Source organism: Pseudophryne corroboree, chromosome 4, assembly GCF_028390025.1.
Source record: "Pseudophryne corroboree isolate aPseCor3 chromosome 4, aPseCor3.hap2, whole genome shotgun sequence".
Classification (NCBI taxonomy): Eukaryota; Metazoa; Chordata; class Amphibia; order Anura; family Myobatrachidae; genus Pseudophryne; species Pseudophryne corroboree.
In genome coordinates this window covers 85,283,461-85,299,833 of record NC_086447.1, presented here as the reverse complement: position 1 = coordinate 85,299,833, position 16,373 = coordinate 85,283,461, and the positions used below count along the sequence as shown (strand labels likewise).

Genomic DNA, 16,373 nt, shown 5'->3' with positions numbered 1-16,373 from the left:
CAGTGTGAAGGAAGGACCAGCGTCTCTGCAACATGATGGAGAGAAAATGGCGCCGTGTGAGCTGTGAGGACGAAGCCCCGCCCCCATAATGGCGCACTTCCGGCCCGCTTCTTGTATGATTACACTGGCGGGGGTTTTGGGACAGTGCCTCTGCACTAATGTCCCCTCTTGCCAGATGTTCTCTGATGATTTATTAGCTGCCCAGGGCACCCCCCCCCCGCCCCCCTATCCAGCATGTGTGGGCTACATGCAAAAGCGGTCAGTTTTTACCCTGCATGCAAGATAAATAACATGCACTTGCACCCCCTGCAGTCTAACATGGTCTATTCATGGTAACTGCATATCACAAGGTTGTGGTCCGCGGATGGGTCCTGAGGGAGAGCTAAATTTGGTATATACCACATTCCGGGGACGGAACCGGCACACTAACACAATGGAGCGCAGCAGTTCTCTCTATGCCGAAACATAAACAACCGGCAACTTAGACTGTTAGATAAATAGGTATTATTTCAGCACTCTCAGCTTCATGTATATAACACACACACAATGTACAAAAACTAAATACAGACACCAGTAGATTTATATTTTATTACAAAAATTAATGCATGAGAAAAGTTAGAAAAATATTATTATTATTTTTTAAATTTAGCTCCGTAGAGGATCTGAACAGAATATTTGATTTTCTATTTGCCAACATATAAGAATAAACAGAAATACATAAATTAACCTTAAAATACAGGTATGTATCTACCCCCACCACCCACCGTACCACACATCCAGCACGATTTCCAGTATTGTGCTCATAGACATAGATAAGAACAGACACATATAAATAATGACACAAGGGGGCAGATGTATTAAGCCTGGTGTGATAAACCAGTGATAAGTGCAAGGGGATAACTCTCCAGCCAATGAGCTCCAATATGTAAATTAACAGTTAGGAGCTGATTGGCTGGTGCCTTATCACTAGGGAAGCCAATCCCGGGCCATTTTTTCAATCCCGGGTATCGGGATTGAAAAATGTTCAATCCCGGGATTCCCGGGATACCCGGGATTGGCTTTAGACTGTGTCCGGCCGCCCCCCACGCCCCGCCCCTCCCACCCTGCAGACATAAAAAAACCCGTACAAACCTGCACAGCCAGGTAGCGGGTGAGGAGGAGCCGGCGGGTGAGTGCAGCGGAGCCTGCAGGTGAGTGCAGGGTGAGCCGGGAGGAGGCGGCGGGTGAAGACCGCCGTACTTTCCGGCTCGGCGGCTGCTGAAAGCGCAGCGTGACCTCAGTCACAGGTCACGCTGTGCAGGGGGAGACAGGAGGAGGGAGCCAGGCAGCGTCTGAGCGTCCTGAGGACGCTCAACGCTGATCCCTCAATCCCCGGGATTGGAGCTTCCAATCCCGGGATTGAATCCCGGCCGTTTTTTGGGCCTAAATCCCGGGATCCCGCCGATCCCGATCCCGGGATTGGCCTCCCTACTTATCACCTTGCACTTGCTTTATCACACCAGGCTTAATACATCTGCCCCAAAGGCTTTACAGCGCTAAGGCATAAATCACACAGGCTCAGCAAGTCCGGGACTATGGGCCATATGTATACAGACAGCTAAACCCTGCATATCCTATATATTACTGTGCACGTTGCCATATTATGGAGCTTATCCACTACGCCAGAGGGACATGGTGTCTGGGATGATGATTTCCCAAGTCCTATATAACTTGTGCAGACTGATGGCTGCAATAATGTACATGGCAACGTGTGTGTGACCAACTGTTATGGAACCACAAGTACTGACCTCTGGCTAGCATGGGATGCTAGTACTTGTTGTTCCCCCATAGATAGTGAGGCACACATTGCCCAAGGAGTTAGATTTACTACAGTTTCTAAAAATGAGAAGTGTTGGTGTTGCCCATAGCAACCAGACTGCAGCTATCCTCTCTCTATTACTCTCTAGAAAATGACAGAATGTGATTGGTCACTTCGGGCATCACCTCCATTTGTGTGTTTTGGAGGCGTTAGTAAATCTACCCCAAGATCTGAGCAGAACGGCTTGCTGGGCGGCACTTTCTGGTTTGCAAAAATAAACGTACAGACATAACGGGAATGGTATACAGACGCTTCTCTCTACCGTCAGGTTATTACTGATTGCACTGTACTTTCTCTCCTGCAACTCCAGCTAAATACACTGCCTCGTATCTATGGCTTCCCTTCCAATCTGCAGCCACGTGTTTCTATAACGAGCCGGCGTTCGTTATACAAAGATGTTCCCCCACATTGTATACAGTGCAGAACCGTGTTGTCGCACTATGTAACAGAGACCCATCTCGCTCTGCGCATATACCTACATCGCTTACCATCGCACCAGGCAGAGATATCTCTGGTGACAGCTGCAGGCAGCGGCGTACAAGCAATCTGAACGTGGACGGCCCTTATACAGACGGTAAGCGTACCCGTAGCAAGGACTAAATAAGCAAACTGCCATCTATCTCATTGTATGTAACCTACTCAATGCATACCAGCAATGGGGGAGATTCAAATGGTTTTTTTTTCCGCAGCCACCACTAGATGGTGCCCAATGGAAGTATTCCGTTCAAGCGCAATTAGTCACGGGGAGACATATCTTCTCACAGCCCCCACGCTGGCAAGGAGAAATGGGCATAAAGTGACCTGTTTGTGAACCAAAACTGCACTTTTTGCATCGTGCCCAGAACGTTAGTCGGGTGTAGCCATTTTATGCGGCTTAAGCCGGCAGTCCTGGGCACAATAGAAAAAACTGTTGAATTGCGCCACGCAATGTCCAGTCACTTTAGACGTGAGACCGGGCGCAGAGAAACTATTGAATCCCCCCCCCCCCCCCATGTGTAATTTGTAAGAAAATGTTAACGCAATGTTATGGTTTTTCAAATACCATCCACTTACTTCACGGCTACAGTGTGAGAATAAAGCCGGCGTGCGCTGTAATTGTAGCTTTGTCACCGGTTTCTAGTTATGTACATAGCACAGTGGTTCTCATCGCAGAATCCATAGTGCACATGGAAGAGGCCTGGTGTCCTACAGGTGCATCAGTGACACATCTGACACACAAGACAAATAATGGCATAGAGGTGGTCACTACACGTCCCCAATAGCTACATGGCTAAACGGTGAGGGAACGCAACGTAGGAGAGGTACCGTATATCTTATCTATTTACGTGAGAAACGGATGTGCTGGGAGTTGTAGTTCAACAGCAAATGTCTATTTACAAACATGAAAAATAAAGTTTCAGTGCTTAAACCGCTAGTTACAACCCCATAGCAGTCCACTACTTACAACTGTGCATCATAACGCCCATAGCATTTGTATGTCCTGTGCATCACAGTATCCGTGCGTCCTCTGCATCATAATGCCCACAGTAACCGTACGTCCTGTGCATCATAATGCCCATAGTATCAGTGTGTCCCATGCATCATAACTCCCATAGTATCAGTGTGTCCTGTGCATCATAACGCCCATAGTATCTGTACGTCCTGTGCATCATAACGCCTATAGTATCAGTGTGTCCTGTGCATCATAACGTCCATAGTATCCGTGCGTCCTCTGCATCATAATGCCCACAGTAACCATACGTCCTGTGCATCATAATGCCCATAGTATCTGTACGTCCTGTGCATCATAACGCCTATAGTATCAGTGTGTCCTGTGCATCATAACGCCCATAGTATCAGTGTGTCCCATAGTATCAGCGTGTCCTGTGCATCATAACACCCATAGTATCTGTGCATCATAACGTCCATAGTATCAGTGTGTCCCGTGCATCATAACGCCCATAGTATCAGTGTGTCCCGTGCATCATAACGCCCATAGTATCTGTACGTCCTGTGCATCATAACGCCCATAGTATCAGTGTGTCCTGTGCATCATAACGCCCATAGTATCAGTGTGTCCCATAGTATCAGCGTGTCCTGTGCATCATAACACCCATAGTATCTGTGCATCATAACGTCCATAGTATCAGTGTGTCCCGTGCATCATAACGCCCATAGTATCAGTGTGTCCCGTGCATCATAACGTCCATAGTATCAGTGTGTCCTGTGCATCATAACGCCCATAGTATCAGTGTGTCCCGTGCATTATAACGCCCATAGTATCAGTGTGTCCCGTGCATCATAACGCCCATAGTATCAGCGTGTCCCATGCATCATAACGCCCATAGTATCAGCGTGTCCCGTGCATCATAACGCCCATAGTATCAGCGTGTCCCGTGCATCATAACGCCCATAGTATCTGTACGTCCTGTGCATCATAACGCCCATAGTATCTGTACGTCCTGTGCATCATAACGCCCATAGTATCTGTACGTCCTGTGCATCATAACGCCCATAGTATCAGTGTGTCCTGTGCATCATAACGCCCATAGTATCAGTGTGTCCTGTGCATCATAACGCCCATAGTATCAGTGTGTCCTGTGCATCATAACGCCCATAGTATCAGTGTGTCCCGTGCATCATAACGCCCATAGTATCAGCGTGTCCTGTGCATCATAATGCCCATAGTATCAGTGTGTCCCGTGCATCATAACGCCCATAGTATCAGCGTGTCCTGTGCATCATAATGCCCATAGTATCAGTGTGTCCCGTGCATCATAACGCCCATAGTATCAGTGTGTCCTGTGCATCATAACGCCCATAGTATCAGTGTGTCCTGTGCATCATAACGCCCATAGTATCAGTGTGTCCCGTGCATCATAACGCCCATAGTATCTGTACGTCCTGTGCATCATAACGCCCATAGTATCTGTACATCCTGTGCATCATAACACCCATAGTATCTGTACGTCCTGTGCATCATAACGCCCATAGTATCTGTACGTCCTGTGCATGCTGCATATAGACAATGAATAAAATCCATAGAGGTCATTACTAACAGGAGGGGAAGTAACCCACACTAACCAATCAGCTTTCAGTTTACTGCAAGTCAGACATGAAAACACATTGCTGATTGGTTGGCACAGATTTCTGCACATTTGCATCTGTTAGTAAATCACCCCCCAGTTCATATAAGTTAGGAAGGACACGGTGTGGTCTGCAACATGCCACCTCTCTCCCATATATGGTTCAGCCTTCACTGGCTGCTGATCCAACATACACACTTACATGAGTGGAAGCTTGTGATATAAATGGCCCATGCTGCACACCATACACACAGTCACATATAAGAATAAGGTGTATTCCTGCCTCAGATCCGACACTGCGGATCAGATGTAAGAGACAGACGCGGTGGGCGTTTACCTGTGAATGCTGTAATGTGCATTAGTGAAAAGTCTCACACTGTTCTGAGCAACTGATCAGTGTCTTATGGTTTGTGCTCAACACATATTACCAATATAACATCTGTACAAGTACCCGGGACGCTCACACATTACCAACAAATAGAGGATCTACAGCAGCTAAACCATCTCCCAGAAAATAAAGCTCTGCTTTAGTTACAAATATACAAATTAAGAGTTTTTTCAAGTAGTCTTAAAAATATAAGTATTGCAGTCTAGACTTCTCTATATAACAATATACAATTTATAGGGCAATTAAAATGAAAGCGGGGACAAAAATCAAGCTATAAAAGGTGCACCAAGGCAGAATCTGACGTTGCCGTTTTTGTGGCATCTCTGTATGGCAGGGCATGCTGTTACTTGTGGTTACACAACTGCTAGCAAGCCACAGGTTTCCTATTGCACTGAAGTGAGAGACTATGTCGGGCACTATGGGATTCATCAATCGGTGATTACACTCCATGTACTACTTTAAATAAAAGCTGCTTTAAATCTCCGATTGATAGATATACCCGCTCATTTTATTTGCCAGAGGGCAAATACCAGTAACGTCACGGATAAAGTGTCGGTCATCTGGGACGGTACAATTTAGGTCGACCAGCAAAGAAGCCATCTTTTGCGCGCATCCTTATCACCCAATTAAAGGGTCGTCATCATCCTGAAACTCCAGCCGTGTAAACTGACGCGCAGATGGCAACTTTTTCTTAAGAAGAATCACTACACAGGTCAATGTGGTGAGTACCATGATCGCCCCCATGACAATCCCAATGGCTTCTGGGAGGCGGATGCACCACTGGTCCGCCAGCAAGCACTTGGTGTTGGCCAGGGTTCCGTTGTTTGGCTCGGCTTTTAATCCGAGGATGTGACACATCATTGGGTACACGTCCACGCTGTTTATGGTGCGCATCTTGTAATTTTTGTGGTAAGCCGGGCCGTGCGCCGCGAGGAAAGGATGCATGCTGGGTAGGCTGTTGTCATATCCGTGATTCCCCACTGCAATACAGGCGGGAAAACATTTACAAATCATAACAGGAACATATGTTAGTAAGCAGTACATCGTAAATAAATAAAACCTACGGTAGTTATGCCCGAAACACATAAGTCAAGATTTCCAACGCAGAAAAAAACCCCTAAAAGTCCAAGTCGGGTGTAGTGGTCTACAATCAGAAGCTTGACATGCATTGAGATTGTCAGGGTTAAAAGGTTGACATTTACCATGACGACACATAAAATGTCGACATGTGCTTTTCCGCTCATTTTAGCCTAACCCCCCCCCCCCCAAAAAAAAATATCACACAAAAAAAACCCACGTCATCATTTTTGACCGATTTTTTGAACATGTCAACCTTCTAACACTTTCAACCTAAATGCATGTTGATCTTAACCCTGTCGACCTTAATGCATGTCGACAAACTGTCACCCTAATGATCCTATTAACCTTCTCATTGACGACCAGTCATCCGCATAGCATCCAAATCCCTATGTCTCAGGGCTGCTCTCATGATCTGTCCCAGAATGCCCTGCTTCAGTGCCTGCAGTTCATTACCCAGCTGGAGATTTCCTGCAGGCACCACTCTAGCTACAGGAAGTCAGCCCAGGCAATGGGTTCCACACACAGAAGGCTTCTGAAATAATAATGTTGCTGCTAACCCGCAATGGAGAAGTAACAGCCCTGCGACGTAGACGTGCAACCAATACAGCTGACTATTATCCCAGCCGCAAGCAAGGCACAAATAAACAGAAGCCTGATTCTGAGGCCTGCTCAATCCTGCGGCACATGCGCTATAGAGTGTACGTACATGGTCGCTGCTGTGATAGAGACAGACGGTGGCAGGATGGACGGGGAGGTGGCTAGTAGTGCTCGTCAAAATGGTCCGTTCAGTGGGTACACGCAGACGTTCAAGTGGCTGTGTACATAGACGCACCGCCGCAAGCCTGGGAGAAAATGGTCAGCCGGAGACACTGCACCTGCGATAGGGCTGTGACTGATAGTGGCATATAAGGACGCACCAATCCGTATTACAGCATGCACAGGCATTAGAAGAGGGTATCTTAGTCCTTGCACATTCAGCTACATGGGCACACACAAGGGAAGGAGCGTGTATGCTATTTGCATAAACTCACAGACGGACGACGGCTGCTGCGTGTGATATACAAAACCATTTGTCACTCAAACAAGCGAAAATTAAAGCAGCCCAAGTCACCCTCTCTGTAGAAGTCTATCCCCGGCTTCTAGCATGCTAACCTATAGAGAAAAAATAGGGTTTTAATACCTACCGGTAAATCCTTTTCTCCTAGTCCGTAGAGGATGCTGGGGACTCCAAAAGGACCATGGGGTATAGACTGGATCCGCAGGAGACATGGGCACACTATAAGACTTTGAATGGGTGTGAATTGGCTCCTCCCTCTATGCCCCTCCTCCAGACCTCAGTTATAGGAACTGTGCCCAGGGAGACGGACATTTAGAGGAAAAGGAGTTTTGTTACACTACGGGTTAGATACATACCAGCTCACACCACAAACACACCGTACAACTGGATTAGCAGGAATACCAGAGAACAGTATGAACGAAAGAACAGCAACAAGCTGAACATAACCGATACACAGCCTTCGTGTAATAGAAACAACTAACAATACAACTGCAAGTAACAGTCCGCACAGGGATGGGCGCCCAGCATCCTCTACGGACTAGGAGAAAAGGATTTACCGGTAGGTATTAAAATCCTATTTTCTCTTACGTCCTAGAGGATGCTGGGGACTCCAAAAGGACCATGGGGTCTATACCAAAGCTACAGACCGGGCGGGAGAGTGCGGACGAGTCTGCAGCACCGATTGAGCAAACACGAGGTCCTCATCAGCCAGGGTATCAAACTTGTAGAACTTAACAAAAGTGTTTGAACCCGACCACGTAGCTGCTCGGCAAAGTTGAAGTGCCGAGACCCCTCGGGCAGCCGCCCAAGATGGGTCCACCTTCCTGGTAGAATGGGCCTTCACTGACTTCGGCAACGGCAATCCAGCCGTAGAATGAGCGTGCTGAATCGTATTACAAATCCAGCGTGCAATAGTCTGCTTGGAAGCAGGATTTCTAATCTTGTTGGAAGCGTACAGGACAAACAGAGCCTCCGTTTTCCTAACCAAATTTAGAATCCAACCATGATGTCGCAGAACCATCAGGGAGAGTTCCACATTTCTTAGCAACTACTCCTTTGATCTCGCCTTTATCAGGAGATCGTCCAAGTACGGGATAATTGTGACACCCTGCTTGCGTAGGAGTACCATCATTTCCGCCATCACTTTGGTGAAGACCCTCCGGGCCGTGGAAAGCCCAAACGGCAACGTCTGTAAATAAGAATTTACTTACCGATAATTCTATTTCTCATAGTCCGTAGTGGATGCTGGGACTCCGTAAGGACCATGGGGAATAGCGGCTCCGCAGGAGACTGGGCACAAAAGTAAAAGCTTGAACTAGCTGGTGTGCACTGGCTCCTCCCCCTATGACCCTCCTCCAAGCCTCAGTTAGGATACTGTGCACGGACGAGCGTACATAATAAGGAAGGATATTGAATCCTGGGTAAGACTCATACCAGCCACACCAATCACACCGTACAACCTGTGATCTGAACCCAGTTAACAGTATGATAAACGAAGGAGCCTCTGAAAAGATGGCTCACAACAATAATAACCCGAATTTTGTAACAATAACTATATACAAGTATTGCAGACAATCCGCACTTGGGATGGGCGCCCAGCATCCACTACGGACTATGAGAAATAGAATTATCGGTAAGTAAATTCTTATTTTCTCTAACGTCCTAAGTGGATGCTGGGACTCCGTAAGGACCATGGGGATTATACCAAAGCTCCCAAACGGGCGGGAGAGTGCGGATGACCCTGCAGCACCGAATGAGAGAACTCCAGGTCCTCCTCAGCCAGGGTATCAAATTTGTAGAATTTGGCAAACGTGTTTGCCCCTGACCAAGTAGCTGCTCGGCAAAGTTGTAAAGCAGAGACCCCTCGGGCAGCCGCCCAAGATGAGCCCACCTTCCTTGTGGAATGGGCTTTTACAGAGTTTGGCTGTGGCAGGCCTGCCACAGAATGCGCAAGCTGAATTGTACTACAAATCCAACGAGCAATCGTCTGCTTAGAAGCAGGAGCACCCAGCTTGTTGGGTGCATACAGGATAAACAGCGAGTCAGATTTCCTGACTCCAGCCGTCCTGGAAATATATATTTTGAGGGCCCTGACTACGTCCAGTAACTTGGAGTCCTCCAAGTCCCTAGTAGCCGCAGGCACCACAATAGGTTGGTTCACGTGAAACGCTGAAACCACCTTTGGGAGAAATTGAGGACGAGTCCTCAATTCTGCCCTATCCGTGTGAAAAATCAGGTAAGGGCTTTTATAAGATAAAGCCGCCAATTCTGAGACACGCCTGGCTGAAGCCAGGGCTAACAGCATTACCACCTTCCATGTGAGATATTTTAATTCCACAGTGGTGAGTGGTTCAAACCAATGTGATTTTAGGAACCCCAAAACCACATTGAGATCCCAAGGTGCCACCGGGGGCACAAAAGGAGGCTGTATATGCAGTACCCCTTTGACAAACGTCTGGACTTCAGGCACTGAAGCCAGTTCTTTTTGGAAGAAAATCGACAGGGCCGAAATTTGAACTTTAATGGACCCTAATTTTAGGCCCATAGACAGTCCTGTTTGCAGGAAATGTAGGAAGCGACCCAGTTGAAATTCCTCTGTAGGGGCCTCATTGGCCTCACACCACGCAACATATTTTCGCCAAATGCGGTGATAATGTTTTGCGGTTACATCCTTCCTGGCCTTTATCAGGGTAGGGATGACTTCTTCTGGAATGCCTTTTTCCTTCAGGATGCGGCGTTCAACCGCCATGCCGTCAAACGCAGCCGCGGCAAGTCTTGGAACAGACAAGGTCCCTGCTGGAGCAGGTCCTTTCTTAGAGGTAGAGGCCACGGGTCCTCCGTGAGCATCTCTTGAAGTTCCGGGTACCAAGTCCTTCTTGGCCAAACCGGAACCACGAGTATAGTTCTTACTCCTCTCCTTTTTATGATTCTCAGTACTTTTGGTATGAGAGGCAGAGGAGGGAACACATACACTGACTGGTACACCCATGGTGTTACCAGAGCGTCCACCGCTATTGCCTGAGGGTCCCTTGACCTGGCGCAATATCTGTCCAGTTTTTTGTTGAGACAGGACGCCATCATGTCCACCTTTGGTTTTTCCCAACGGTTTACCATCTCTTGGAAGACTTCTGGATGAAGTCCCCACTCCCCCGGGTGAAGGTCGTGTCTGCTGAGGAAGTCCGCTTCCCAGTTGTCCACTCCCGGAATGAACACTGCTGACAGTGCTATCACATGATTCTCCGCCCAGCGAAGAATCCTTGCAGCTTCTGCCATCGCCCTCCTGCTTCTCGTGCCGCCCTGTCTGTTTACGTGGGCGACTGACGTGATGTTGTCCGATTGGATCAATACCGCCTGACCCTGAAGCAGGGGTTTTGCTTGACTTAGGGCATTGTAAATGGCCCTTAGTTCCAGAATGTTTATATGAAGAGATGTTTCCATGCTTGACCACAAGCCCTGGAAATTTTGTCCCTGTGTGACTGCTCCCCAGCCTCTCAGGCTGGCATCTGTGGTCACCAGGATCCAATCCTGAATGCCGAATCTGCGGCCCTCTAGTAGATGAGCACTCTGCAGCCACCACAGAAGAGACACCCTTGTCCTTGGCGACAGGGTTATCCGCTGATGCATCTGAAGATGCGATCCGGACCATTTGTCCAGAAGATCCCACTGAAACGTTCTTGCATGGAATCTTCCAAATGGAATCGCTTCGTAAGAAGCCACCATTTTTCCCAGGACCCTCGTGCACTGATGCACCGACACCTGGCCTGGTTTTAGGAGATTCCTGACTAGCTCGGATAACTCCCTGGCCTTCTCCTCTGGGAGAAACACCTTTTTCTGGACTGTGTCCAGAATCATTCCTAGGAACAGGAGACGTGTCGTTGGAATCAGCTGCGATTTTGGAATATTTAGGATCCACCCGTGCTGACGTAACACTAACTGAGATAGTGCTACTCCGACTTCTAACTGTTCCCTGGACCTTGCCCTTATCAGGAGATCGTCCAAGTAAGGGATAATTAAAACGCCTTTTCTTCGAAGAAGAATCATCATTTCGGCCATTACCTTGGTAAAGACCCGAGGTGCCGTGGACAACCCAAACGGCAGCGTCTGAAACTGATAATGACAGTTTTGTACTACAAACCTGAGGTACCCTTGGTGAGAAGGGTAGATTGGGACGTGGAGATAAGCATCTTTGATGTCCAGAGACACCATATAGTCCCCTTCTTCCAGGTTTGCTATCACTGCTCTGAGTGACTCCATCTTGAATTTGAACCTCTTTATGTAAGTGTTCAAGGATTTTAGATTTAAAATTGGTCTCACCGAGCCGTCCGGCTTCGGTACCACAAACAGCGTGGAATAATACCCCTTTCCCTGTTGTAGGAGAGGTACCTTGATTATCACCTGCTGGGAATACAGCTTGTGAATGGCTTCCAAAACTGCCTCCCTGTCGGAGGGAGACTTTGGTAGAGCAGACTTCAGGAACCGGCGAGGGGGAGACGTCTCGAATTCCAGTTTGTACCCCTGTGATACTACCTGCAGAATCCAGGGGTCCACTTGCGAGTGAGCCCACTGCGCGTTGAAATTTTTGAGACGGGCCCCCACCGTGTCAGAGTCCGCTTGTAAAGCCCCAGCGTCATGCTGAAGACTTGGCAGAAGCAGAGGAGGGCTTCTGCTCCTGGGAAGAGGCTGCCTGGTGCAGTCTTTTTCCTCTTCCTCTGCCCCGGGGCAGAAATGAGTGGCCTTTTGCCCGCCTGTACTTATGGGAACGAAAGGACTGAGTTTGAAAAGACGGTGTCTTTTTCTGCTGAGGGGTGACCTGGGGTAAAAAGGTGGACTTTCCGGCCGTTGCCGTGGCCACCAGGTCCGATAGACCGGCCCCAAATAACTCCTCTCCTTTAAACGGCAATACTTCCATATGTCGTTTGGAATCCGCATCCCCTGACCACTGTCGCGTCCATAACGCTCTTCTGGCAGAAATGGACATAGCACTCACTCTTGATGCCAGGGTGCAAATATCCCTCTGTGCATCACGCATATATAGTAATGCATCCTTCAAATGCTCTATAGTTAGTAATATACTGTCCCTATCCAGGGTATCAATATTTTCAGTCAGGGAATCCGACCACGCCACTCCAGCACTGCACATCCAGGCTGATGCGATTGCTGGTCGCAGTATAACACCAGTATGTGTGTATATACCCTTCAGGATATTTTCCAGCCTTCTATCCGCTGGTTCTTTGAGGGCGGCCGTATCAGGAGACGGTAACGCTACTTGTTTAGATAAACGTGTGAGCGCTTTATCTACTTTAGGGGGTGTTTCCCAACGCGCCCTAACCTCTGGCGGGAAAGGGTATAGTGCCAATAATTTATTAGAGATTAGCACTTTTTTATCGGGGGAAACCCACGCTTTATCACACACCTCATTTAATTCATCTGACTCAGGAAAAGCTACTGGTAGTTTTTTCACTCCCCACATAATACCCTTCTTTGTGGTACTTGTAGTGTCAGAAATGTTCAATGCCTCCTTCATTGCCGTGATCATGTAACGTGTGGCCCTACTGGACATTACGTTTGTCTCCTCACCGTCGACACTGGACTCAGTATCCGTGTCTGGGTCTGTGTCGACCCACTGAGGTAACGGGCGTTTAATCGCCCCTGACGGTGTCTGAGACGCCTGGACAGGCACTAATTGATTTGTCGGCTGTCTCATGTCGTCAACAGTTTTTTGTAAAGTGCTGACATTGTCACGAAGTTCTTTAAATACAACCATCCAGTCAGGTGTCGACTCCCTAGGGGGTGACATCACTAATACAGGCAATTGCTCTGCTTCCACATCATTTTCCTCCTCATACATGTCGACACAATCGTACCGACACCCAGCACACACACAGGGAATGCTCTGATAGAGGACAGGACCCCACTAGCCCTTTGGGGAGACAGAGGGAGAGTTTGCCAGCACACACCAGAGCGCTATATATATATATATATATATATATATATATATATATATATATATATATATATATATATATATATATATATAGGGATAACCTTATATAAGTGTTACTCCCTTTTATAGCTGCTGTTTATAATTTAGCTGCCAATAGTGCCCCCCCTCTCTCGTTTTTACCCTGATTCTGTAGGGACTGCAGGGGAGAGTCAGGGAGCCGTCCTTCCAGCGGAACTGTGAGGGAAAATGGCGCTTGTGTGCTGAGGAGATAAGGCCGTCGTGAAGGGGCGGAGCCTATCTCCCGCTTTTTTCTGGAAAATTGGCAGGGGTTAAATACATCCATATAGCCCAGGAGCTATATGTGATGTATTTCTTTTGCCATCCTAAGGTATTTCTGTTTTTTATTGCGTCTCAGGGCGCTCCCCCCCCAGCGCCCTGCACCCTCAGTGACCGGAGTGTGAAGTGTGCTGAGAGCAATGGCGCACAGCTGCAGTGCTGTGCGCTACCTTAGTTAAAGACAGGAACGTCTTCTGCCGCCGATTTCACCGGACCTCTTCGTTCTTCTGGCTCTGTAAGGGGGCCGGCGGCGCGGCTCCGGGACCCATCCAGGCTGAACCTGTGATCGTCCCTCTGGAGCTAATGTCCAGTAGCCTAAGAAACCCAATCCACTCTGCACGCAGGTGAGTTCGTTTCTTCTCCCCTTAGTCCCACGATGCAGTGAGCCTGTTGCCAGCAGGACTCACTGAAAATAAAAAACCTAAAATAAACTTTTACTCTAAGCAGTTCAGGAGAGCCACCTAGCATGCACCCTTCTCGTTCGGGCACAAAAATCTAACTGAGACTTGGAGGAGGGTCATAGGGGGAGGAGCCAGTGCACACCAGCTAGTTCAAGCTTTTACTTTTGTGCCCAGTCTCCTGCGGAGCCGCTATTCCCCATGGTCCTTACGGAGTCCCTGCATCCACTTAGGACGTTAGAGAAATTGGTAATGACAATTCTGCACCGCAAATCTCAGGAAGGCCTGATGTGGAGGATATATCGGGACGTGTAAGTAGGCATCTTTTATGTCGACTGACGCCATAAAGTCCCCCCCTTCTAGGCTGGAAGAGATTCCATCTTGAACTTGAAAGTTTTCAAGTACAGATTGAGGGATTTTAGGTTCAGGATCGGTCTGACTGAGCCGTCCGGCTTTGGTATGAGAAAGAGGCTCGAATAGAACCCTTCCCCCCGTTGTTCAACCGCCATGCCGTCAAACGTAACCGCGGTAAGTCTTGGAACACACAGGGCCCCTGTTGCAACAGGTCCTCCCTGGGAAGAAGAGGCCACGGATCTTCTGTGAGCATTTCCTGAAGATCTGAATACCAGGCCCTTCGAGGCCAATCTGGAACAATGAGTATTGTCTGCACTCTTGTTCGTCTTATGATTCTCAATATTTTTAAGATGAGTGGAAGTGGAGGGAACACATAGACCGACTGAAACACCCACGGTGTCACTAGGGCGTCCACTGCCACTGCCTGAGGGTCCCTCGACCTGGAACAATACGTCCGAAGCTTTTTGTTGAGGCGTGACGCCATCATGTCTATTTGAGGAAGTACCCAACGACTTGTTACCTCTGCAAAGACCTCTTGATGAAGACCCCACTCTCCTGGATGGAGATCGTGTCTGCTGAGGAAGTCTGCTTCCCAGTTGTCTACTCCCGGAATGAAGACTGCTGACAGAGCGCTTACATGATTTTCCGCCCAGCGAAGAATCCTGGTGGCTTCTGCCATTGCTGCTCTGCTCCTTGTCCAGCCCTGGCGGTTTACATGCGCCACGACTGTGACGTTGTTCAACTGAATCAGAACGGGTAGGTTGCAAAGAAGGTTCTCCGCTTGTTGTAGGCCGTTGTATATGGCCCTTAATTCCAGCACATTGATGTGTAGACAAGCCGCCTGGCTTGACCATATTCCCTGAAAATTTCTTCCTTGTGTGACTGCTCCCCATCCTCGGAGGCTCGCGTCCGTGGTCACCAGAACCCAGTCTTGAATGCCGAACCTGCGACCCTCGAGAAGGTGAGCACTCTGGAGCCACCACAGGAGAGATACCCTGGCCCTGGGGGACAGGCTTATTCTCTGATGTATTTGTAGATTGGACCTTGACCACTTCTCCAGAAGGTCCCACTGAAAAGTTCTCGCATGGAACCTGCCGAACGGAATGGCCTCGTAGGCCGCCACCATCTTTCCCAATACTCGAGTGCATTGATGAACTGACACTCTTTTTGGTTGCAGCAGGTCCTTGACCATGTTCTGGAGTTCCTGGGCTTTTTCCATTGGGAGAAAACCCCTCTTTTTTTCTGTGTCCAGAACCATGCCCAAAAATGACAGCCGAGTTGTCGGAACCAACTGCAACTTTGGTAGATTTAGAATCCAGCCGTGTTGTTAAATTACTCTCAGGGAGAGAGACACACTTTTCAGTAACTGATCTCTCGATCTTGCCTTTATCAGGAAATCGTCCAAGTATGGGATAATTGTGACTCCTTGCTTGCGCAGGAGCACCATCATTTCCGCCATTACCTTGGTGAAAATTCTCGGGGCCATGGAAAGCCCAAACGGCAACGTCTGAAACTGGTAATGACAATCCTGTACAGCGAATCTCAGGTACGCCTGATGAGGCGGATATATGGGGACATGAAGGTAAGCATCCTTTATGTCTAGTGACACCATAAAATCCCCCCCTTCCAGGCTGGAGATCACTGCCCGGAGAGATTCCATCTTGAATTTGAACCTTTTCAAATATATGTTCAGGGATTTTAGATTCAGAATCGGTCTGACCGAGCCATCCAGCTTCGGGACCACAAATAGGGTTGAATAAAACCCCTTCCCCTGTTGCATTAGGGGAACCTTGATAATCACTTGCTGTTGACACAGCTTTTGTATGGCAGCTAAAACTATTTCCCTCTCTGGGGGAGAAGCTGGCAAAGCCGATTTGAAAAATCGGTGAGGAG

The 16,373-nt window shown here is 48.2% G+C and overlaps 1 protein-coding gene across 1 annotated transcript in view; it reads right to left on the bottom strand.

Annotated features, from left to right (window-relative positions):
* Window positions 1-574: 574 nt before the first annotated feature.
* The window catches only part of ENPP4 (ectonucleotide pyrophosphatase/phosphodiesterase 4), a 41,999-nt gene continuing 26,200 nt past the window's right edge, over window positions 575-16,373 (bottom strand). Inside the window, exon 4 of the mRNA XM_063915218.1 lies at window positions 575-6,291. Within this exon, the coding sequence (XP_063771288.1) occupies window positions 5,930-6,291 (362 nt within the window). The 3' untranslated portion in view covers window positions 575-5,929. The remainder of the gene's footprint in view (window positions 6,292-16,373) is intronic.